At 40.8% G+C, this 24,650-nt stretch overlaps 1 protein-coding gene across 5 annotated transcripts in view; it reads left to right on the forward strand.

Annotated features, from left to right (window-relative positions):
• Positions 1–15,599: 15,599 nt before the first annotated feature.
• Positions 15,600–24,650, forward strand: part of LRRC1 (leucine rich repeat containing 1) — a 92,912-nt gene continuing 83,861 nt past the window's right edge. For all 5 annotated transcript variants that reach the window (XM_005863322.2, XM_014537283.1, XM_014537281.1 and 2 more), the window contains exon 1: positions 15,600–15,638. In XM_005863322.2, the coding sequence (XP_005863384.2) occupies positions 15,621–15,638 (18 nt within the window). In that variant the 5' untranslated portion in view covers positions 15,600–15,620. The remainder of the gene's footprint in view (positions 15,639–24,650) is intronic.

Consider the following 24,650-nt stretch of genomic DNA (forward strand, 5'->3'; position numbering starts at 1 on the left):
CCTGGGGAGTGTAACTCTTGGACTCACATTAAGCTTTATAGTTAAATCCATCCCCAAGTCTTATTCATGCATGCTGCCTTCGTGCCAAGTCTCCATTATGCTATACAGAATTTTAGTTTTTTTGGATCCACATGCAAGATTTCACATTTCTCAGGGCTAAATTTAATCTCACTAGATTAGCACATTAGCTCTATTAGCTGCCTGTAAAGAGATTTTCATACAAAACACTGGTTAGTTTCAGAAACCCTGAAAATGAAATAAATGTGTCATCAAATAGAAAGAAGGTAGGAGCTGGAGACTGGTTTAGACTCCTGTTTTGCTATTTGTTGGCTTCAACCTTCAGAAAATTTCTTAACCTCTTTGAACTTTCACACTCTTTACTAGGTATAAAATGGAAAAATCTATTGCGCAGCTTGTTAAAAGGATAGGGTGAATATATGGAGTGGAGCAAAAGTAGGTTTACAGTTATGAGTACATGAAACATAGAGTTTTCTCTTGTAATATTATTTATTAATTATTATATTTTCCATATTAACAACTATGAACCTACTTTTGCCCCACTCTGCATGTAAAGCACCTAGTCCTGAGCTTTGCACACAGTAGGCACACTGCTGATGAATATCAGTTGATATTATTAGAGTATTGGACAGTATGAACAGAGCTTTGCTTCACACCCCCATCGTCCTTCCAACAGGTAGAAGGAGCCCACTGGTCAGCATTCTTTGAGTTGACTTTGATTGTTCAATCGGTTTGAATCTTCCCATTTTGTCCTTCATCCTATGTCTCTCCATTTTGTTCAGGAATCCATGTTGCGTACCTTGGTGAATTCTAAATGCTCTATTTAAGGACATAGGAAAATATTCATGATGTAATATTATACCAAAAAAAAAAAAACAAGGCAAGACATTGAAGTGTACATATAGTGAAATCACAGCCTGGTAAAAATGTTTTTTGAAGTGCAGTATATGTGACCAGGGGAGAAAAGAACAAGGCAACACACTAGAATGTCAACACTGTCGTTACAGGGGTGCTATGGGCTGCCACTCACTTGTATCCCACAGTGGCAGCCACAGAGAGGATCTCCCTAAGGATCTGTTGACCACACTTTTTCCAGATGCCAGAGCCTGTTTTCTCTTTATCATTCAGAATCTGTCACCTGCACTAAGCTTTCTTTGAACAATTGAAAGCAAAAATTGTTTTCTCTTTATTTCAGGTCTGTTGTAATATGCAGAGTCCGCTGTTCAGCTCTCACTGTAGAAAACCGTTTGTGTTAGAGCTGTGTATCATTTGAATGCCTTGTGGGTTCGCACGTGTCTACCTTGGACTCTGAGCAACTTGCCTGGCTAGTTTCTGTTTTTTTTTTCTCTATAGGCAGATATGAATATGACTCTCCTGGGCCCCAAGACAGGCACTTTCACGTCATAGGCCCCTTTCTTCATAAAAAAATGTCACCCAAATTATTTTATGACGGTGATAGACAAATATAATCCAGGCTGGCTTCATTATTAGTGCATTTATTTTCCTCTTTGTTCTTAAGAGAAATGAAAGCATTTTTTTGAAAGCATTTTTGATAGCCCCTCAAATTATCCTGGATCTTCAGCACTGTGTGTCCTGTGCTTCCACCCTGCCCGACCCTGAGAGCCCCCGCTGTACTCTGAGGTGATATGATTTATGTTGGCGGTGCTTCTCCATTCAGTGTCTTCATTTACTCTGAGAATATTGGGTGGTCCTGAATATTACCTGAGAAGCAATCACTTTCTTTTCTTTTCTTAATACACGCTCTCTATTCTTTCCCAGGTTATTGTGCCTTGATAGCCTTTCACAAATTCTCTGCAGGTTCCTGTTAAAAAAAGGCAGCAGCAAAGAGGCATTTCCTCAGTAGCTGCTCTGGCCATGTTATCAGTGCTGCATTGTGAGACTGACTTTGGAAGGACATCAAGGTTAATACTTGCTTTCTAATGCTAGGCTTTAGTTTTTTTTTTTTTTTTATGTTGTGAGATTGTTCTGTTTTCTACTTTTTGAATAAAGCCAAAGTATTTATGCTTTGTCAATGACTCTTTTGAAATAAAACTTGTTAGAGAAAATATAATCACTGCACTTGTCATGAATTGAGAGATGGGTTTCTATTTATTTTTACCCCAGCTGGATATTTCTAGGTTCTGTAAGAACCGTTCATCCCCTGTGAGTGTGTCAGGTGGCTAGGAAGGAGTGCAGATCCTTGACAAGCAGAACATAGCGATCGAGGGAGGAAAATTTCAGAGGAGTTGGGGAGGATACAGCAATAGCAAAGGCTCAGATGCCAGAAGCAGACCAAGGAATGTGGTTTAAACTTGCCTCTTGAGTGTTTAAACAGATGGGCAACACTAAAATAAAAGCCCACAAAAAGCCAGAGAAAGTGCAATTGAATGAAGTATACCCTCGGAAGGAAAGAGGTCAAGGAGAAATATGATGAGATTTATTCCATCCAGTTTGCTGGAGCCTAACCCAGGAAGGCAGCTTAGCATTTTGAGAGCCAGGAACATTGTTGGCATTTCCATTAACCTTGTAAGTAAGCAACTTGGAGCAGTGAGAGCATGTCTTCCTAGAGGTTGCCAGGGAGGGCAGGGATCCAGTGCCTGTGTGGTTGGTTGCCTGGCAGGTGGCCAGGCCCTACTAGATATGAGGACAGTGAGTGGTTGGTTCACATTTTGACTGTGGTTCACTCAGGATTATCAGACAAATGGCAACCTCATCTGTCACTGGCAAAGTATTGAAATCTCATTGACTGTAATTAACTGCTCTCTCACTCCATTTGTCCATCCTAGGTTCTTGTGGAATGTTTCTTTATAATGCAAGGAAAGAATGAATGGCTGGCTGCACAAATAATTCATTTTCTGTGGCTTCCTGTTCTTGCAGACATTTACCCTGTGTTCACTCTTGGGAGGTGTGAGCCTGTTCCCATGGGTGGGGAAGACTGAGCCCAGTGAAGGCCTGAGCCTCCTATGTGCTAGAAAGAGCGTTTGAGCAAACACTGTCGGATGATGGATCCCTGTGGTTCTTCCAGCTCAGCCATCACAAACATACAAAAATAGATTGAATATTAGGATGCAGCTCCCAAGTTCAAACTTTAAGGTTTTCTGAATTCTCCATTTCCCTGATTTTCACTGTGATCATGCCAGAGATAAAGCTGTGGCTAGGATGCTCTTGCTGCGACATCACAGGGCTTCACTCCGATGTGCCATTCTCGTTCATAATGCTGTTCTCATCTGTGGGGGGCTTGTTTTTTTAGATTAAAAATAGAACAAATTGCATGGAAAAAATTGATAGGAATCAATGAAAATTCCATAGTTAAAAGTTGTTTGCATCTCATGAAAGGAGGGCATGAGTCCTTTCATAGAGAACTTGATATATGGCAGCATTTATTCTCGGGATGAAGCCAAGCTGATGATACTGTCTTGCCAAACTCTTTTCTCCTTCCTTCCAATACCCATGGAAAGTAGTGCTATGTTTTTACTCCTGGCTTGGTCAGTGCTTCCTTTATTTTTCTTCTAAGTCACCCTGGGATATGACATCATATTCTAACTTTTTGGATGCCACCTTCTGACCCCACATAACCCGTAGATTGCTTTGCTGCTTCTTGCAAATACTGTGCTTGGTGCTAGTTAATTATAGGCCAAAGTACACATCGCAAGGTTTTATCTAAGAACCTTGGTAAATTTTGAGTGGGAGGAGGAGAATGCAGGGAAATTGAATTTGCAGAACCTTAGGGTCAAGAAGGCACTTTCTATATGCACCACCCATCTGATTCACCAGTTCCCTTCATAAAACCATGCTAAGTAGTCAGCTGCCTGTGCTTGAACAGAAACTTCGCTGTATCCCCAGGAGACACAGTCATATTTTAGTTCAGTAGGTAGAGGGACATTTTTCTTCCATTAGCTTCCTGCTATTGGGCTATACTGATCAAGTCTAATTCTTTTATCTTGTGACAGGCCTTCAGATATTCATAGGCCATTTGACCTTCCCTGCAAATCTTCTAACTCTTTTCAGTTCTTTATGGGATATGACCAATGTCATAGCTAGCTTTGTTGCTCCAGTTTCTCTGTACCCCGTGTGCTGGTGGACACATGGGAATGAGCATGGAAATTTTCTTAGACTTTTGATTTCAGTGATTCTTTTTTTTTTAATTTTTTTTTTTATAAATTTAGGTATTTTTTTAAATATATTTTATTGATTTTTTACAGAGAGGAAGGGAGAGAGATAGAGAGTCAGAAACATCGACGAGAGAGAAACATTGATCAGCTGCCTCTTGCACATCTCCCACTGGGGATGTGCCCGCAACCCAGGCACATGCCCTCGACCGGAATCGAACCTGGGACCCCTCAGTCCGCAGGCCGACGCTCTATCCACTGAGCCAAACCGGTTCCGGCGATTTCAGTGATTCTTAAGTACATTTCATAATGGCAATAGGTTCCAAATCTTGAATAGGTAGTGGGGGAGGAGAATACTTTGGATGTGGAGTTTTGTGGGTCTATGTTGAGGAAGAAATATTTGCAAAGTGGTTCTAAAATTTGTCTGCCTTACCTTAAAATTATAATTGTATAGAAGTCTGCTAATTTGAACAGCCAGTCAATCTTTCTAGTCTGAGGGGCCTGGCCACTATGTTAGCCTCTCTCTCAACTGTTTAATGAGCTCTCTCTACTGACACTGTTTTGTAAACTAACAGGAATTGGCAGACAAGTCATTTGTGTGGAAAGTAGGGAGTGTGATAAACATAGATGTGCTTTCTTTTCCTGGAGGCATAGAAACAGGGTAGGCGGCACTCTCCAAAGTGGATAGTGGCTTCAGGAAAAATAACTTGTCGCCTAGTAGCACTGGCAGTGGTACTGTGTCAGCATGCAGAAGTAGAGTGGTGGTGGTCGAGTGGCGGTCCTGAGGAGCTGGAAGCCCATCGGACGAGGAGCAAGGGAGCTGGGTTCTCAGGTCAGTGCTCCCCTCTAACCAGCTGGTTTCCACAGCTCTAAAACCAGGTCCACAACTGTCCCTCAGACGGGACTGCTCATCAGAGTCACCTGGGGAACTTTTTAAACCAGCATGCGTCGGCCTACTGCAGACCTACTGCTCCAACTCTCTGAGGGTGAATTCCAGGAATCAGATGCTTATGCAGCCCACTCAGAACCGGTTCACAGGGGGCAATTTGGGGAACAGGAGATGGGCCAGCTTTCAGGGCCATAGACAAGATAATCTTTAAGCTATTCTCCAGCTCAAAATTAGGATTTTTATATTATTTTAATCTTACTTTCTGTCCTATTATGGTATGTGCTTTTATTGCCTTCCTCTTCTATTGCTGTGTTCTTTCACTTTCCTTCTCTGGTTAAATGCTTACTTCTACCCATTTGAGTAACCTTCCTGGCTGAATGTCCGAAGGATTTTGCAGGCAGAGGAATGGCATGGTCATAGTTGCTGCCTTTCCTCTCTTGCTCACCTGTGATGACCACTGTCTCCATTAGTCAAAAAAGCACTCTAGGTCATGAGCATCCTTTCTCAGGGACTCTGGGGCTGCCACCCCTGCCGCCAGCAACCTGCCTGCACATGTGCTTGCTTAGGTGTGAACTTTGTTTCTCCAGATTACACATCCTTCTCTGTTTTGGAACTTCTGACCACCACAGCTGCAGTCTGTGTGCCTTGGGAGGGGCCCACTTGTGAAAGACATCTGGATTTTTTATATTAATCCTAAAAAGGCCACATCTTCTTTCAACATAGAACCCCACTTTGATTTATGTTTCAGATACAGGAATCTGTTCTGCCCTTTAAGGCAACTTGAAATAAGAAGGGATATCCTACCACACTAGCAAAAGAAGAATAAAGACCGCCCCCCCACCCCAACAGCTGCATGCGTGCCATGTTAAAAGCTGTGTTTGATAAGGCGCATTGTTCTGAAGGTGCCCATGAGTAGTCAGGCTCCAGCGTTCAAGTCCATATCACGTTGGTACCTGTTCCAGAGTTAACAGATCTTTTTTTTTTTTTTTTAAAGAGGAAAGGGTGATTTTTAAAAAAATATATTTTATTGATTTTTTACAGAGAGGAAGGGAGAGGGATAGAGAGCTAGAAACATTGATGAGAGAGAAACATCGATCAGCTGCTGCCTGCACACCCCCTACTGGAGATGTGCCTGCAACCAAGGTACATGCCCTTGACTGGAATTGAACCTGGGACCCTTCAGTCCACAGGCCGATGCTCTATCCCCTGAGCCAAACCGGTCAGGGCAGTTAACAGATCTTTACTCAGTTCACAGCAACTGTAGGGTAGTGTGTGAGTTAGGAAGAAGTCTTTCGTGCAAATGTCAAGAGTTACTTGGTTTATCACTTTAACCCAGTCCTCCTCAACCATACTTTCATCGCCACCCTCTTGCACTGCCCCAGCCTCTTTAGGCGTAGTTTTCCTATTCGCACCTTCTATCATGAAATTTCAATAGCACAATGGACCACAAACCATTGTGATAGCTACGACTTTTAAAACACCCTCCATCAGTTATCACCTGTTGCTGATTCTAATATGCAGCCAGGATTGAGACCCAGTGATCAACCCAATGTTTCCAAAACTTGCCTGATCAAAAGAATTAGGTGGGAGCACTTGTTAAGCCATCAGATTCCCAAGCCCTTCACCCTAGAGGTTGTGCCTTTGCAGGTTTTGGGCGGAGTCTGAGGAATCCACATGCTTACTAATTGCCCCAGGAATTCTAAACATTTGGTGGGTTTGGTTCTCCATGTTCTGACATAATGGTGCTTCCTGCCCCCATTTTCCTGACTAGGGGTTGTGGGGGTGGAAATGGAGTTGATTACAAAGCATAGATTTGCTCTAAACATCTTGAGTTGGAACTTAGAATCCATTTCCTAATAAACGTTTTAATAAAAAATAATCAAAATAGTGTCATGCTACTTCCTTCGACAACTGCACATTGAATGTCTGTTGTGCAGCAGAACAGTGTAGGGTGTTCTGAGGGGCTCGATGGCGTGTATAATACGTTTTATTGCCACAGGGGCTTATTACTCTAGTGAAGGAGCAGAGATGAATGCTTTGGAGAAGCAGTTCCAATTTTGCCCAGGTGATTGGGTAAAAGGCTTCTGAGAGGTTGTGGCATTTGAGAATGAGCCAGATGTTGATAGCTGGAGAAAGATGTTGGGGACAGTAAGGCATGATGACTAGCAGGTGATTCATTGGGGCTAGAACATGGGGTGTGTGGGCTTGTGGGTGTGGAAACTGAAGTTAGAAAGGCCATTGGGGGCAGTTGTAGGGCAGAGGGTAGACAGGACATGGGACTTGCAGACAGAGAGGCTGGGTTTAAAGTGTGACTCTGATGCTTTACCTGCCCCGTTGCCTTTCTAAAGTTCAGTTCTTGATGACGTATTGCTTACTGGACGGTTGTGATATGAGAAAGCACCTATTCCAATAAAATCATCACCTGTTGATGATGCTATGGAATATGCCGAGGCTAGGAGGGCCCTGAACACGAGGCTATGGAGTATGTACTTTGTTCCGTAACTAGTGGTTGGCCATCGGAAAGCTTTGAGAAGACACGTTTATACTGCTAGGGGTGGAGCAGACTTTAGTAGACTTACTTGAGGATGTAATCACAGTGTGCAATGTTCTTCCTATGCATGCGTCAATATATTCTGAGTTTCCAGCTCTGACCTGTAAATGAATGTTGGAGCGTAAACCTATTGGAGAGTTGGAGACTTTCAGTTCAAAGGCCAAGAAAATGAAACATGGGTAATTTGTCTCACCTGCTTTCCTTCCTTTTTCATAATTAGAATCTCAGGCTGTTGGCACTGGAAGGGAGCCCAGAGATCTAGTTGAGTCTGTTTGCCATCTTGAATGCTTAAGACTTTGCTTCTTGTTGTCTGCAGGGCCAGGACTAGAGGAGTCCTGCCACAGGGCAGCACTCTGGGGCTCTGAGCCAGGCAGGCCATCACCTGAGGGGCTAGCTGCCCAGAATGGTCTTCTAATGTGCACAGAATGGTTTTCTAATGTGCATGGCTGTCCCCTCTCATCCTGTTTCTTTTTGTGCCCAGGTCATACCCACTCTCTAAGTCTTGACTTCTTTTTCACTCTTTAGATTTCTGAGCTTCCCTGGAATCTTTCTAGTCCTTTAAAGTATGTTTTAGTTCACTTTTTTGCTTTGTTTTGTTTTGAGTGCTTTGATTATGAACTACTTGTTTAAAAAATTTACTTGCTATGTCATGGTAGTAGCTTGAGTACTTGGTATACTGTGGGTCACCGGACTTGCTAACTAGTCTTCAAGATCTCTTCTTGAAGGTCCCAGCATTTTGTTGATTTTTGTGTCTGATTTTTTTTTTGGTTTGTTTGTTGTCTCTCTTTGCTTTTGAAAATGAAAGGAGACTTAAAATTCTTGTTTAATACTTAGCTCTATCAAATCAGTATATTCCAAGGGCAGCAGGATGTTATAACTGGACCTAAGTTTCTTACACTTGAAGAGTTTTAGTAGTTTGGATATATAGGAGTGTGCATTGTGTAGTGACATAATAGTAATAATTATAGCTAACATTTATTAAGCATTTTTCATATGTCAGGTATTCACTCATGTAACTGTTGCTGCTTTTCTATGAGGGATAGGTGCTGCTATTACCCCTGTTTTACAGATGAAGAAACTGAGGCACAGAGAGGTTAAGCAAGTTGCCTGAGGTCACATAGCTAGTTAGTAAGTTGGAGAACTGGGATTACAGACTTTGCCCTGCTGTTTATAGTAGACAGGTAGCAATTCTGGACACAAGTCTGAATTCTGGCCTGACACATCTGTGTAAACTGGGCCTAGGTGTGTAACCTCTTTGTGCTTTAGTGTTATTATTAGTGAAATCAGAGTAGCTGCCTGGCTCAGGGTTGTTTTTAAGGTTAAATAAAATAGTAAATGCAGAACCCCTAGACTAATACTTGGCACAATAGAAAAAATTATTATTTTAGAGCTGCTGTTGTAAAATATAAAGTGTTGGAAAGTTTTTGGAATTAGACTTTCAAAGTCTACTCTAGTAATGTAGCATTTTAACTTTAAATTGCTTTCATGCAGGCATACAAGATATTCTTTCTTGAAAGAAATCTGATGAGTCGTCAGCCAGGAATACCAAGTTGTTTCAGGTGCTTTCCCGAGGGAAGAGTCGGGGTGATATCTTATAGTGAGCCCTGGCATGGGTGAATAAACTATACTCATCTGGGTAAAACGCTGGCTTCTCAGCTGGCAGTGGGGGGCCAGGGAAGTGGTAGTACAGAAGCTCTGGGGACCACAGAGCTACCTCAGAAAACTGCCCCTGGAACTTAGGGAATGGTTTATGCCATTGTCTGGATACTCAGGAGCTGTTGTTTGTTTCCTGGAAGACTGGGAGCTGAAGAAATGCTGTCGTCTCTCATTCTTTACTTTGAGATTCAATTTTGGGAGTATCCCGTAGGATGGATTCCTACATCCCCTTTTTCTTGAATGTCCTTCCAGCTGAGAGAACTCTGGAGGTCTGATACACTGAATAGTACTTAGTCTGTAGTCTTCATCCCAGGGAACCAGCTGGTCAGCAGCACATGTGCACTGCCTGCCAGAACGTCTTTGAAGAGCTCTGTCGCAGCGAAAGAATCATGTCCTTAGACATGCTGTGGGTAGTGAGTGGAGTGGCTTGTTGTGTGGCCTGCAGGCCACCATCCGGCATTGCTGTTCATTCGGATATTTAAATGAATGCTAGGAATGTCATTTTGGCCTCTTACCTCGGTTGCTGGTAAATAGTAAAAATAAAATGTGAAGAATGTCAAAAACAGCAGCTTCAAGAAGTGGCTCTGAGAGAGCTCTGCCCGTCCTCTTAACAAAGAAAGCAGACTCGTTAGACTTGAGCATTTAATCAGATGTAACTGCAGACCGTGGAAGCTGAGCCTTTTCTCCTGGGCACTAATGGTTTCTCTTTTTCTTTAAACAGTAGGGCAATTCAGAAAGTTTTCAAAATTAGGCCTTGTGTTTGTGGTTCTTCATCTGGATTAATGTTAGAATTTAATATTTGGTTCAGTGTGTGGAGCTAAAATGTGGTGATCAGCATGAGCTCTGTTTTGTTTTTGTAGGACTGTTTGTGAGTTGCTAGGGATTCTACTCAGGTTTTCCCATCTTGCTTTTCACTTAACTGTTTTGGTCAGCCAGTAGGACACAGTGTGAATTTAGTATGTGTGAGAAATTTAAATAGGAGAGGAGATTTATTTTGAAGATGCAAAGCTGCTCTTATAGGAGCTATAAACACTTGGCACACAGGCCTGTCTGGGTGGAAAGACATGCTTCTCCTAAAGTTACTAAATTGCAAAATTTTAATCTTAAATTGTGATTATAGAAATGCAAAAATATATACTGTAGCTTGTGTGTTTAGAAGATATTAGAGAGTGTTTTCTGGGGGCAAGTTAAGCCCTTCTCCATTGTTAAACTGCAGTGATCTTTATATTTTTAAATGCCTGACATCTGGTTAGGGCCCAACAGTGACTTCTTAGTCTAGGCAAAGACCAAGTTACATATTTGAATTGTTTCGAGGCTTGTAGGAGGTATGCATCTGATGCTTGGATTGTTTATTCTGTTAGTGATTGCCCTATTCTACTGCTTGACCGTGCACTCCCTCCTCTTTGGGAACAGTACTTTGGCTCTCCTTCGAAACAGACTCTCCAAAATAAATACAGTAGCATCTTGACTGCCACTGCACGGCTTACCCCGTGCCTTACCCCGCGCTGCAGTTTGTTAGAGGTGGACCCCGGGCTGCAGTATGTCGTATCAATCGGTTAGTCAGGTCCCTCTCCCGCCCTTCAAGATCTCTTGATAAATGGTTCAAAACAGTTTGGCCATCTTCAGCATTTTTTAGTGTAAGAGACAAAGTCCTTTTCTTTCCCATTTACTTATATGATTACTATGCACTAAAAGTGCCATTAAATGTCATTCTTGAATGATTGTAACTCAGTTTTCTAAGTGCTGTGTCAGTGACTGAGTTCCTCTGTTTCTTGCTTGTTACCCGGAAAGATCAAACCGTAGCTGGGGTATTAATTTATTCCTTTAGGGGATGAAAACATTACCTAATAGGCCATCCAGGTTATTCTGTTTATCCAAGTGTTGCCCAGATCCTTTTTCTTAGCTGAGCCTGTTACTTCAGGAGGACTCAGAGTGTTGATCCAAATGTTGGTGTATTTCCTGTGAAAATTCAGAAACAATCTTCCTGGCAGTTTCTCGGAATAATCCATTCAGATTTGATGTCTCCTAGAAATCTTATTGCTGTGGCATGGTTGACCATAAAACTGCGTAATTGACTTTTTTCTCTCTGAAGGAGCTTAACAGATGTAGTTTATGATGACAAGAGACATTTATTATCCTTTCTTAGCATTTTGTACCTCATTTACTATGATTTACTTTGTAATATTTTAACTTCTGATCCACCTGTCTTGTGTCAGCTCCTGGATGTCCCTGGAGAGGGACATCTTGTTTGAACATTTTCCCTCTCCTTTAAACCCCTGCATATAGTAGGTACATTATGTATATAAATGATTGTTACTGCTGTTCGCTTGGAAAATTGTATTGGATCCAAGACAAAGTGCCCCCTAAACAAAATTTTATTCTAGTTGAGTCATATAATGCTTTTCTGAGTAAAATGTATGAAAAACTCAATTTTATTGAAAATCCTGTGTCAAAATATAAGACCACTTTAATATACTTAATTGAATATCTATTTAATTTCTTGTTGGAAGAACTTTTTGTGTGCCTATATAAACTAGTTATACCTCATCCTTCAAGTTTTCTTGAAGATACAGTTGATTCAGGTTTGAAGGCAAAGCACCTCTTTAATGAGATAAATAGAATCTGGTTTCTTGTGGTACAAAAACACAATGAAATAATTCTCAATCATTGGGCTTAAGGTCTTTTTTCTCACCAGATTTACCCTTTTAAAAGAGTTCTTTCCCTAAAGTTCCTATTACATTTTAAAAAGCAAAATAGGCATTATAGTGCATATAAAATTTTACATTTTTTCATAACCCTAGGACACACACACACACACACACACACACACACACATATATATCGTATTATTAAATATGCTTTAGAAACACGATTTTTAAAAAATCTTCACCTGAGGATATTTTTTCATTGATTTTTAAAGAGAGTGGACGAGAGAGGGAAAGACAGAGATAAACATTGATGTGAGAGGAGCACATCGATTGGTTGCCTCCTGCACTAGCCCCGACCAGGGCCTGGGCTGGGGATGAGCCTGTGACCTAGGTATGTACCTTGACTGGAATCGAACCCAGGACCCTTTGGTTCGCAGGCTGACGCTCTATCCACGAGCCAAACCAGCTAGGGCTAGAAACACGATTTTTAATGGCCATATAATAGTTTATTGCTTGAACTTGCCATCCTGTGTTTAATCCTTCTTCTGTTGGTAGTGTTTCAGGCTGATATCCTTCTTTTCACCTTGTCATGTTCGACCCTTCCCTGTGCTAAGCCAATTCTGTTCATTCTGAGGCTTGTCAGTTCTCCATCTGTGCCTTTTCTTCCATGTGCACAGTTTGTCCCAGTGTTCAGGTTCTCAGTAAAGTAATGCTGTCCCAGTCCTTCTTACTTTTTTTTCCTTTTTGGTTAATCCTCACCATTGATTTTTAGAGAGAGTAGAAGGGTGGGAAGAAAGGGGGGAAGAGAGAGAGAGAGACAGAGAGAGAGAGAGAGACATCGATGTGAAAGAGACACATCAATTGGTTGCCTCCTGCACATGCCCTGGGGCATGTGGATCAAACGTGCCCTTAACTAGGAATGGAGCTTGCAACTCTTGGGTGCCAGGGCTGACTATCTAACCACTGAGAAACACTGGCCAGGGCTAATCTATCTTACTTTTTTTTTAAAAAAATGTATTTTTATTGATTTCAGAGAGGAAGGGAGAGGAAGAAATACAAACATCAATGATGAGAGAGAATCATCGATTGGCTGCCTCCTGTATGCCCCCTACTGGTGATCGAGCCCTCAACCTGGACATGTGTCCCTGACTGGAATGGAACCTGGGGCACTTCAGTCCACAGGCTGACGCTCTATCCACTGAGCCAAACTGGCTAAGGCCATCTTACTTTTAATGAAAGCTTCTCTTCTCCAAATCATTGCAAATACCACTACCAGCCTTATCCACTCTTCGGATCATAGCATAATAACGAAATCATTCCTGGTTTTATGATTTTCAAGAATACCCCTAAGCTATTTTAATTTGGGGGGGCTAGGGGTATTCTTGGGCATTATTATATTTGTTAGGCTTCATTAATGGTAACAGCTTGATAATGTTTTAAACTACCTTGAAAATGTTAAAATATATTGCCAATGAGAGAGGATAAAATTATTAGTGGAGGCCAGAATACAGAAAAATTGGAAAGGAAAATATTTCAAGCAAAGTAAATTGTAAATATCTTTATTTTAAATGCTCAAGTATATGTGCTAAACTTGGTGGAAACTAATTTGCTTCTCTGAAATTTGATTTATCTGTGATTTTTTAGGGCCATGTAAGGAAAAGAGTCAGTTCCCTCTTCTTTGTTGCATAAAGAAAAGGTACCTCTGCCACTGAATTATGAACGGATTAAAAAGTTATATTTTAGAACAGGAGACTTTTTCCTGTGATCTTTTTATTTTTGTCTTATGAGCAAATAAACAGTTAAGGAAATGTATTTCTTTTCCCTGTTTCACATTATAGAGGAAGTGGTTAGTTTTATTGAGGGATTAAACTTTTTACCTCATTTCTTATTATGAATTATATGGCCCATGCAGTAGTGTGTGGACATAAGCTTTCTATTTGTGAATCAGTGTTTCAAATTCTTAAGTATTTGTGACTCTGTTGAATTCCATTCTCTGTCTATCTGAAAATAAAAATTGGAATTGCCACTTGAGTGGACAGGTAGTTAGCCTTTTTTGAATTTCACCAGGACTGTCCTGCTGCTGGGTGATATCTCCTTTTTTACCTCCAAACCTAGACCCAGGCTTTTTTATTCTTTCTTTATATGCCTTTTTGCTAGATCACATTACAAACTTGTATCAAATTTCTGCCTACTGCTTTCTCTGTCAGTTTCAGCCTTCCTCTTGCTTAAGACTTTATCTGGAGTTAGGTCTCCATGCCCATGACCCTCCAATTGCTTCATTTCCTTGTCTGTCTCGATTTCTTTCCTTTCAAGTGCGTACTCTCTGCCTGGATCGAATTGGCAGAAACACTGCGCACGTGCTCCTACATGCAGGTTTCATTAGCATGCTCCTTTCCCTCTCATTAGTCAAGGTGGAATACAGCATTGGCACAATTTTAGCAGTTACTCTTTTTCTAGTCTAAATTCTCCACCTTCCCATGACTTTGTTTTACTCCTCTTATTAGAATATAGTTTCACTGTTGTTTTGTTTGCCAGATGGTTACCCAAACATGTATTACTCTGTGATCCTCCAACATGCTGGTGCTTTGGAATTTTCCATAAAGAATGTTATTAACTGGAACCAGTGTCAGGGAAACCACCAAGTGTTGTTGAATCTCAGTTTTTTTCATTTGTTAATTGGAGAAACGAAAATTTTACCCCATTCGTGCATATAGGGTATGCATTCAATTAAATAAAAGTGTTTGGTATTTTTAGTTTAGTCTTTTATTACCAAAAACTAGAGGCCCGGTGCACAAAAATTTGTGCACTCAGGGAGGGGGTCCCTCAGCCCGGCCTGTGCCCTCTCGCAGTCTGGGACCCCTCAGGGGATGACCACCTGCTGGCTTAGGCCTGCTCCCCGGGGGATTGGGCCTAAGCTGGCAATCAGACATCCCTCTGGCAGCCTGGCAGCCCTCGGGGGATGTCCACTTGCCAGCGGTGAGCAGATCTAAGCTGCAGTCGGACATCCTTAGTGCTGCTGAGGAGGCAGGAGAGGCTTGTGGCTGAGCAGAGCTCCGCAATGTGGGAGCGCACTGACCACCAGAGCACAGCTCCTGCATTGAGCGTCTGCCCCCTGGTGGTCAGTGTGTGTCATAGTGACCAGTCATTCCCAGTCTTTCTGCTGTTAAGGTCAGTTTGCATATTACCCTTTTACTATATAGGATAAAGGCCTGGTGCACAGGTGGGGGCCGGCTGGTTTGCCCTGAAGGGTTTCCCGGATCAGGGTGGGGGTCCCGCTTGGGTGCCTGGCCAGCCTGGGTGAGGGGCTGATGGCGCTGATGGCTGTTTGCAGCTGGTCACACTCCCTTCAGGGTGTGGGTCCCCACTGGGGTGCCTGGCCAGTCTGGGTGAGGGCCGTTTTCAGGCTGGCTGGTGACTGAAGCTCCCAGCCTTTCCTTTTTTTCTTTTTTTTAATTCTGGGATTTGTTTACCTTCTATAATTGAAATTTTGTTGCCGTCACTGGAGCTGAGAGCCGGGCTCCTGCTCGCTCCAGCTCTGAGTCCGGGGCTGGCTGAAAGCAGGTATCTGGGGTTTGTTTAGCTTCTATAATGGAAACTTTGTTGCTTTCGGAGCTCAGAGCCGGGTGCGGCAGGCGGGGAACCGTGGCTTCCTCCATCACTGGAGCAAGCAAGCCTCCTGCTCGCTTCAGCTGCGTGGCTGCCGGCCGCCATCTTGGTTGGGTTAATTTGCATAACACGCTGATTAGCCAATGGGAGGCATAGCAAAGGTACGGTCAATTACCATGTTTGTCTATTATTAGATAGGATGATTTCTTCTTCATTAGTTGCCTACCAGTTCTATGCATGATTTGACATCTTTGAGATATAATTTACATACCATACAGTTCACCCATTTTAAGTGCATGATTCAGTGGTTTTTAGTACATTGGAAGAGTTGTGTAGCCATCACCACAGTCCACTTTAGAACGTTTTCATCACCCCAAAAGAAACCCCATATCCATTAGCATCATTCCCCATTTCCTAGAGTACCACTAATCTGCTTTCTGTAATTTTAAGCATTTATAACACCATGCTTAATATATTGTGTGTTAATAGGCTTTTCACTTTTCTTAATGGTATATTGAAGGTATTTTGAAATGCAATCCTATAATTTTTAGAAGTAAAAAGAGCCTTTTGGTCATTTAATGTTTATTTTTTTATACAAGGAAACAGAGGACCAGAGAAGTGAAGTAATTTATCCAGGGACATTCCCATTCCACACCTCTTTACCAAAGCACACTAAAAAGAGTGACTTATTAATACTTATTTCATCAATAGTTTTTATCTTTGAGTGTTTGCTAAAACCATTTCAAATTCGAATTCTGGAGATGAGATATTGTTTGATTTCTCTATGTTGATCCGTCTACTATTCTGTGACTATTTCTTGGTTTTTTTCCCTCTATCTATAACCTTCCCATGTATCAAAAATCATATCCAAAGTTTATTTGATGGATGACTGTATTTTCTGTTTAAATGTTCTTTAGAAAAGTCATTACTCTGTGATCAACCATAGCGTTTCCTAGGATAATTTATTGTTTTAATGTGTGTTTCTCTGTGGCATACTTGAGGTTCCTATCTTTTTGTGGTCTACTGTTTAATCTGCCATCGTTCTCCCATCCCATCCCTCTTTTCATTGTGATTTTTGCTGCTGCTCCTATCAGTAGAGACCATTTCTCCACTTCCCTGATTGTGGCAGAAATAAATTGTGTAGCTTTCAAGGCCTAGGCCAGTGATAGCGGACCTTTTGAGCTCGGCGTGTCAGCATTTTGAAAAACCCTAACTTAACTCTGGTGCCGTGTCACATATAGAAATTTTTTTGGATATTTGCAACCATAGTAAAACAAAGACTTATATTTTTGATATTTATTTTATATATTTAAATGCCATTTAACAAAGAAAAATCAACCAAAAAAATGAGTTCGCGTTTCACCTCTGACACGCGTGTCATAGGTTCGCCATCACTGGCCTAGGCCCTAAGAATCCTTGCAGCCTCTTCCTTTGCCCTGTGAATATTCCTCAGAGAGCATCATCGAGGGAAGCTGCTCTATTATAAGGGAGAGGACAAGAGGCCTTGGGGAGAATAGAGGAGCTTCAGCAGACAGCAGCACTAATTGCCAGGCCGTTCTGACCTCCATCTGTATGTAGTTGCATGAGTGAGCTCATGTGACAGCAGCAGAATTGCCCAGCTGACCCACAGAAATGTGAGAAATAAACTATGTATAATTTTCTTGCGTCACTAAGTTTGGGATGGTTTGCATCAAAAACTAACTGATACATGTAGGTGTCAGCATTATGACAATGTTGAGATGATTAAAGAATGTAATTCATGTAAAGTTCTTCCTTCACTGCCAAGCATAGAGAATCCCTCAATAAAGGTTGATGCTGTATCATAACAGCAGTGTCATAATGGCACTAGCATTATCACTACTGATACTGTTGTTTTAGTTACTGTGGTCACTTTGTTTCTCCCCCTCCAGATATAATGCCATTGTTTTCGTTGTCATTAACTCTGATGAGTTAAAGCAGCAATCTTAAACCTTTTGTTATCTCATGGCACACATAAACTAATTACTAAAATTCTGCACCACTCCAAAAAAAGTGTGTTTTCTGCCAATCTGACAAAAAATAGGTATAATTTTGAATCATTCACACTGGATGGCTATTGTGTTGGCTGTTGTCACTTTTTTATTTGACAGTATAAGGGAAAGAGGTCAATGCCTCCGACTAAATAGTCAGGTATTGCATGTTTTAAACATTCTTGCGGCACACCAATCACTTGGTTAAAGAATTTGATCTCTGGTGCAGATTGTCTGGTATTTTCCTTCCTGATGAGTTAAGTAGTTTTAAACACTTTTCTTATTGTGAAGTAAAATAATTATTGTAGAAAAGTGCATAAGGTGCAAATGCATACCTTATAACAAATCATAAAATGAACACCTGTAACTACGGGTCAGGTTGAGAAGTTGAACATTGTCCCGACTGCAAAAGCCCATTCATTTCATGCCCTTCCTGGCCACAGTCCTCTCCCTCGCACTCAGATTTTATATCACCACTAACCTGATTTTACAGTGATCACTTCTTTGCTTTTCTTTATAGTTTTTGCCACCTCTATGGGTCTCTCTAAGAAAAATTGTTAAGTTTTGGTGATTTTTTCCAACATTATGTAAGTAGAATAATGTCTGCATTCTTGTGTTTGCCTTCATTTGCTGAATGTTATTACTAAGATTCCTGCATATCATGACTAACAGCTTTCATTTTCATTGCTGTTTAGAATTCCATTGTAAGAATATTCCTCTATCAGATCTACTGTTGATGGGAATTTGGGTTATTTATAGTGTTGGGCTATTTTGAATAATTCTGTCAAGCACATTCCTGTATATGTTCTGGAATAACATGAGAGTGATTTTTTTAAAGGCATATATGTAGAATTTCTTGATAATAAAGGCCTATTTATAAGTCTTATAGAGAAGAACATTGCCAAATGATTTATATTGTAAAAAGTGTGAATCTTACCTTCAGATTAGAACCATTGATTGACCATGTCTTTACCAAGGAGGTTACTCACAAGGCCAGTTCATGTCAGTGGGGACAGGAGTAGGACTGTGATGAGAGTGATATGGGATGAAAAGGGGCTAACCTTCAGTTGAAGGTTAAAATGTCTCCAGAAGGGAAATCTGTGAGTAAATTTGGTGCCATTTTTAGCTTGGAGTCAAACAATTTTCAGGATTTTAATAACACTCTTACACAGTTGCCCTCTAGGTTAATCTGTGGCAGTGTTTTCTCTACATTATGGAGGAGACATTTGGGCAGTAAGGGGACATTGACTAATAACAAAGGACGAAACTCTTACAGGACTGAGATTTCCTTATGTCCCTTTCTAAGAAGAAGGGAGGTATTAATACTGTGTCAAAAGAGAAGGAAAAGCCTGGCTGAGTGATTGAGCGTCGATCTTATGAACCAGGAAATCAGGGTTTGTTTCCCAGTCAGGGCACATGCCCAGTTTCGGGCTCAGTCCCCAGTAGAGTGCGTGCAGAAGGCAGCCAGTCAATGATTCTCTCTCATCATTGATGTTTCTATTTCTTTCCCCCTCTGCCTTCCTCTCTGAAATAATAAGAATATACATATATAAAAAAGAGAAGGAAAAAGAACCTTGTCAAAAATGAAGATTGGGGCCCGGCAGGTGTGGTTCAGTGGTTGAGTGTCAACCCAGGATCCAAGGGGTTGCTGGTTCCAAAAGATTCCCAGTCAGGGCACATGCCTGGGATGTGGACTCAATCCCCAGTGAGGGCTGTGCAGGAAGTAGCTGATCCATATTGCTTTTCTCTCATCAATGTTTCTATTTCTTGATCCCTCCCTAAAAATCAATAAAAACATATTTTAAAAGAAATGAAGATTGGGGGGGGAAAGAAACATATTCTTCAGCCAAGTTAAAGACTTTACATCTACTACAAGCAATGGTGGCTATAAGAAGACTGTGGTATAGCCTAACAAGCCAAGGCAATTTGGATTTCTTTGCATATAATTGTACAGAATGTGCTCTGCGGGGGCCAGAGTGCTCTAATCAAACATGGTATAGTTGAAGAATGGTGTCTGTGTGTTCCGTCACATGACCGCTCTGTGCCAAGGCGCCCTGCCAAGATAGCTACATGAATCGTTCTCCATGTGCCCTGGCTAATCTCAGAGAAAGCAGAGGGTTTATAGCTTGTTGAGTTTTTCCCCTAGCTGAGAAAGTTGAAAACTAGAGGATTTAATAAAGTCTTAGTGGCATTGTGTCAATCTTATAAGAAAACAGTTAATTTAAAGCATTTGGATACCAAATTAAGATCCCATTAGGATAATGAGGGAAGGACTGAGGAATTCATTTTCCTTTGGGGGGTCCTCAGATAGGGTTGTTTTTACATCTGGATGTGCTTCCCAAGTAGAATGAAGTGGTATTTGTGACAAGCTGTATTTGAGGGCGCTTTTATCACTTGGAACAAAACTTAAATGTGCTTGCTGTTATGATTTCTCTTGGATGTGGGGATTTGTAGGCTGTCTTTTCCACAGACATAAAACTAATTAATTATTCACTGTAGATCTAAGTACCTTATTGACTTGATTTCTTATATTATTTCTGAATGATCCCTGAATATAAGGAATTGGTGATGGTTTTTGTGCTGTTGCTATTATGTTTTTCCTGGAAAACAAAGTGAGCTTTTCATGCTTGAGTAAACACATTGATGCATTATGAAACTGTCAGACTCTTTGAAAATTGGCGTAAGCTTAATTATTCAAATATGTGGCTCTTTTGAATGGCTTTTGAGTCAGCTAATGCTTTAGTACAACCAGCATAAAGACATTTCAATATCTTTCCTTAAGAAATTAAATCTCAACTGTATGATTAAAGAAATCCAAAGGATTAGTTCTTTTGTTGAGCACTTTCATTACAATATACAGCTAAGTGCTAGCATTCATTTTCAGATTCATAGTGCATTTTATTTTAAAATATCTTTCTTTTTAAATAAAAATTTAAGTTGTTTATGAATTTTCCTTATTACCTAGCCTAACTTTTTCCCATTTTCTTCCTATCAACATGCACACATACTTTTTTACAGTGTACCTGCAGTTTTGTTTCCTTTAAAAATTATATTTGAATTGTAAATCTTTTTTAAGCACTGTGGCCTTTATAGTAACCATTTTTGTTGCTTGTTTAATATCAAATTATCCATTAACATGCTAGTCATTCCCCATATTTGACATGTATGTTTTCCGTATTTACTGATAACACAAAGGCATATCAGACATTGTAGCTTGTTTTTTCTTATTTTCAGTTATATTACAAGGACAGTGTTTAAAGTGTCATTATGTTAGTGGATTTGAAGACTTATGTTTTATGGGTTACCCAATTGCTTTCTGAAAGATGGTGCATTTAACAGGCTGATGGTTGCCAGAGGAAAGGGGGTTGGGGGACTGGATAGAAAAGGTGAAGGGATTGAGAAGTACAGATTGGTAATTACAAAATAGTTATGGGGATGTAAAGTACAGCATAGGGCAGTGGTCGGTAAACTCATTAGTCAACAGAGCCAAACATCAACAGTACAACGATTGAAATTTCTTTTGAGAGCCAAATTTTTTAAACTTAAACTATATAGGTAGGTACATTGTTATTAACTTAATTAGGGTACTCCTAAGCTGGCCTTTGCTAAAATAATAATAAAGCCACCAACACAAAATAATTATAATTCTTAAATTGATGACAAAAATACCTGTAGGATTTGCAGCTGGTTGGAAAAATACAGGTAACTTTATGCTTCGAGTAGGTACTTTTGTCACCCGTGCGCGATTTGCAGACGCGACTAGCACTAACCACTGCACAATGAGACTGCTGACTGACTGGCTCACTCAACTCCTGCATGAATGGCGCGCGCCTCCCCCGCACTGCGTATCCTGCAGCCCGCCTGCGCCACGTCTCCCGTTGCCCGACCGACCGACACCCCCCACTTCTTCTAACACCACTTCTTCAAAATAGACTCGCCAAAGCCGAAAACCGACTTCTGCACATGGGCCACGAAGTTTCAATCGTACTGTACGTGCATGCCCACACGTGGTATTTTGTGGAAGAGCCACACTCAAGGGGCCAAAGAGCCGCATGTGGCTCGTGAGCCGAGGTTTGCCGACCACTGGCATAGGGAATATATTCAATAATATTGTAATAACTATATATGGTGCTAGGTGGGTACTGGAAATCAGGGGGAACACTTTGTAAAGTATTTGATTGCCTAACCTCTGTGCTGTATACTAGAAACTAATACAAAATATATTGAATGTAAACTGTAATTTTAAAAAAATTAAAATTGAAATAAAACACTAAGAAAACACAAGAAAAAAAAGACGGTAGTTTTTTTGATCATGTATGTATACAATTTCTTTTACCAAATTTATTAATTAAAATAAAAACAACTTATTAAATATTAGCATCCTTCAAAATTACCAACATTTGGAATACCCTGTTATCTTATTAGAGACTTTTTCCTTTGTAAATGAGTTTTCTAATTTTAGCAAAGTAATAGGTGCAATAGTTTTAAAAAATTCAATAAGCCATGTAGTATGACACAAGAACAGCAGCCTCTTGCCCTCCCCCTTTTCACTCTAGTTTGTGGCTTTGAGGACCCTCATCTCTTGGAGATTTCTACTGATGTTTGCCTCCCACTTGCTAAATGGCTTGCTTTTACAGTTTGATTTTTCCCCCCACTTTATAGTTTCCTGTTGATTCCCTTCTGTGGAAAATTAGACTTTAATACTTAGAGTTTCTTTTCCATCCTTTTAATATAGACATAAAATAAATTTTGGTTTTATTAATATATAGATATCTTCCTATATAATAAAAGGGTAATATGCAGATCGATTGAACGGCAGAATGACCGGTTGCTATGATGCACAGTGATCATCACGGGGCAGATGCTCAATGCAGGAGCTGCCCCCTGATGGTCAGTGTGCCCCCACAGGGGGAGCGCTGCTCAGCCAGAAGCTGCTCAGCTCACAGTTGGTAAGGGCAGCAGTGGTGGCAGGAGCCTCTCCCGCCTCTGCAGCAGTGCTAAGGATGTCTGACTGATGGCTTAGGCTTGCTCTCAGCGGGGAGCGGGCCTAAACCGTCAGTCGGACATCTCCCGAGGGCTCCTAGACTGCAAGAGGGCACAGGTCGGGCTGAGGGGTGACATCCGTCCTCCTGAGTGCATGAATCTCGTGCACCAGGCCCCTAGTTAAAATATAATGACTCTAAGTATTATTCATAACCAAATCTTATATTATGATTATATCTTCTTATCTACTTTATATTTTCTCTGGAATTAATAACTCCCTTCTTTTTCCTTGCTTTCCCCCCCTCTATTCCTATTTCTAATTTATCATCAAACAAATCATTTCACTACTTCCAAACACATCAGATAATCTTTCAAATCTGTGTGTGTTTGTTTGTTTTCAGATCTTTCCTGTGGGAGCCTTAATATTTTCTCCATGTGGACTGGTTGCTAGTAGGGCCTGCTTGTGTGGCTGATGTCTTAGAATTCCTCTCACTATTTTATCTTGGGCATGTCCTTTGTCTCTCTGTTTGTTTTGTTGATTGATTTCTGGTTCTCAGGTCCTACTCCTTTAAATTTACTTAATACATTTTGGCAGATTCATGAGATAAGGTATAAGAAAGGAATATTTTTAGAGACCATGCATATTTGAAAATGTCTTTATTCTATCATCATATTTGATTGATAGTTTAGCTGGGTATGTAGTTTTAGGTTGGGAATAATGTTATTTTTGAATTTTGAAGGAATCACTCCATTGCCTTCTCACTTCAAGGTTGCTGTTGACTCCAGTGCTATTCTGATTCCCAATTTTTTTCTGTAATTCCCCACCTCTAATCCCCTGGTCTCTGGAAACTGTGAATATTCTTTCTGGAATTCTGAAACTCTACCATATTCCTTGGTACCTGTTTTCATTCATTGGCTACCTGTTGGGCTCTTTCAAACTAGAAATGCATGTTCTATAGTCCCCTGTGTTTTCTCTCTTTGGATACCTATTGGTAGAGTGTAGTACCTCAGATTGACCTCTGATTTTCCTGTCTTTTCTTTCCCATTTTCCCACCCCCCTCAGTGTCCTTTTATTCTACCCTCTGAAAGATTTTAGCTTTAATTTTCACGCCTTTCATTGGAGGCTTTTATTGGTGCTACAATAAGTTGTAATTTCTAAAAGCTTACTTCTTCTTTGTAGCTTTTTTTTTTAATGGCATTATGTTGCCTTATCTCCTATTTCTCTGAGGGTATTAAATATATTCTTGGGTGATGAAATTTTTTCTGCTTCCCATATCATATTTGTTTCTTCTGAGATGTGTGCGCTTGCACACGTTCTTTTTTGCACATTAGGGGCTTTCCTCAAGTGTCTGGAGAACTGTGGCTTTTTTAAAATGAGAGATGAAGGGAAAAAAAAAAGATGATTGGAAACTGTACATGGGTGGGGCTTGTAACTTGGGGCACCTCTAGTAGTATAATCTATATCTGTAGGTCTATCCTCATGTCTGGGGGTCTGGCTGTGGGAAAAGGCTGGTGGGATTTCACTGAGCAGGCTTTGACTCAGCCCCCTGTTTTTAGTAGGGTGCCTCACCCCTGCCCTCAGCTGTGCTGAGAGTCAACTCTTCCAGAAGGGAAATTCTCAGTCTCCTGTCTGGATATGCAGAGTAGAGAAGAGAATATGGGGACCTAACTATTCTTTGCATATTTTTTTACAACCAGTTTCTTTTCCTACCATACCTGGACCTAATTTATTATTGTCTACTCCAGAGGCTTAAATTTCAGCTTATTTGTTTCTTTATTAGTTACTATTTGTTCATTTGTTTTCTAGCTTCAAGGATTTTGTTGCATATCTAGTTTGTGCACTTGTTCCCTCTCATTTTAATTGTCTTCATGAGTTTAACCCATATTTTTTTTCCTTTATTGATTAAGGTATTACAAATGTGTCCTTATCCCCCCATTGTCCCCCATCCCCCCACTCATGCCCTCACCCCCCGGTGTCTGTATCCATTGGTTATGCTTATATGCATGCATACAAGTCCTTTGGTTGATCTCTCCCCCTTATCCCCACCCTCCCCTGCCTTCCCTCTGAGGTTTGAACATCTGTTCGATGCTTCTCTGTCTCTAAATCTATTTTTGTTCATCGGTTTACGTTGTTCATTATAATCCACAAATGAGTGAGATCAGGTGATATTTATCTTTCTC

This window comes from Myotis brandtii, unplaced genomic scaffold (assembly GCF_000412655.1).
Source record: "Myotis brandtii unplaced genomic scaffold, ASM41265v1 scaffold176, whole genome shotgun sequence".
NCBI classification, from domain to species: domain Eukaryota; kingdom Metazoa; phylum Chordata; class Mammalia; order Chiroptera; family Vespertilionidae; genus Myotis; species Myotis brandtii.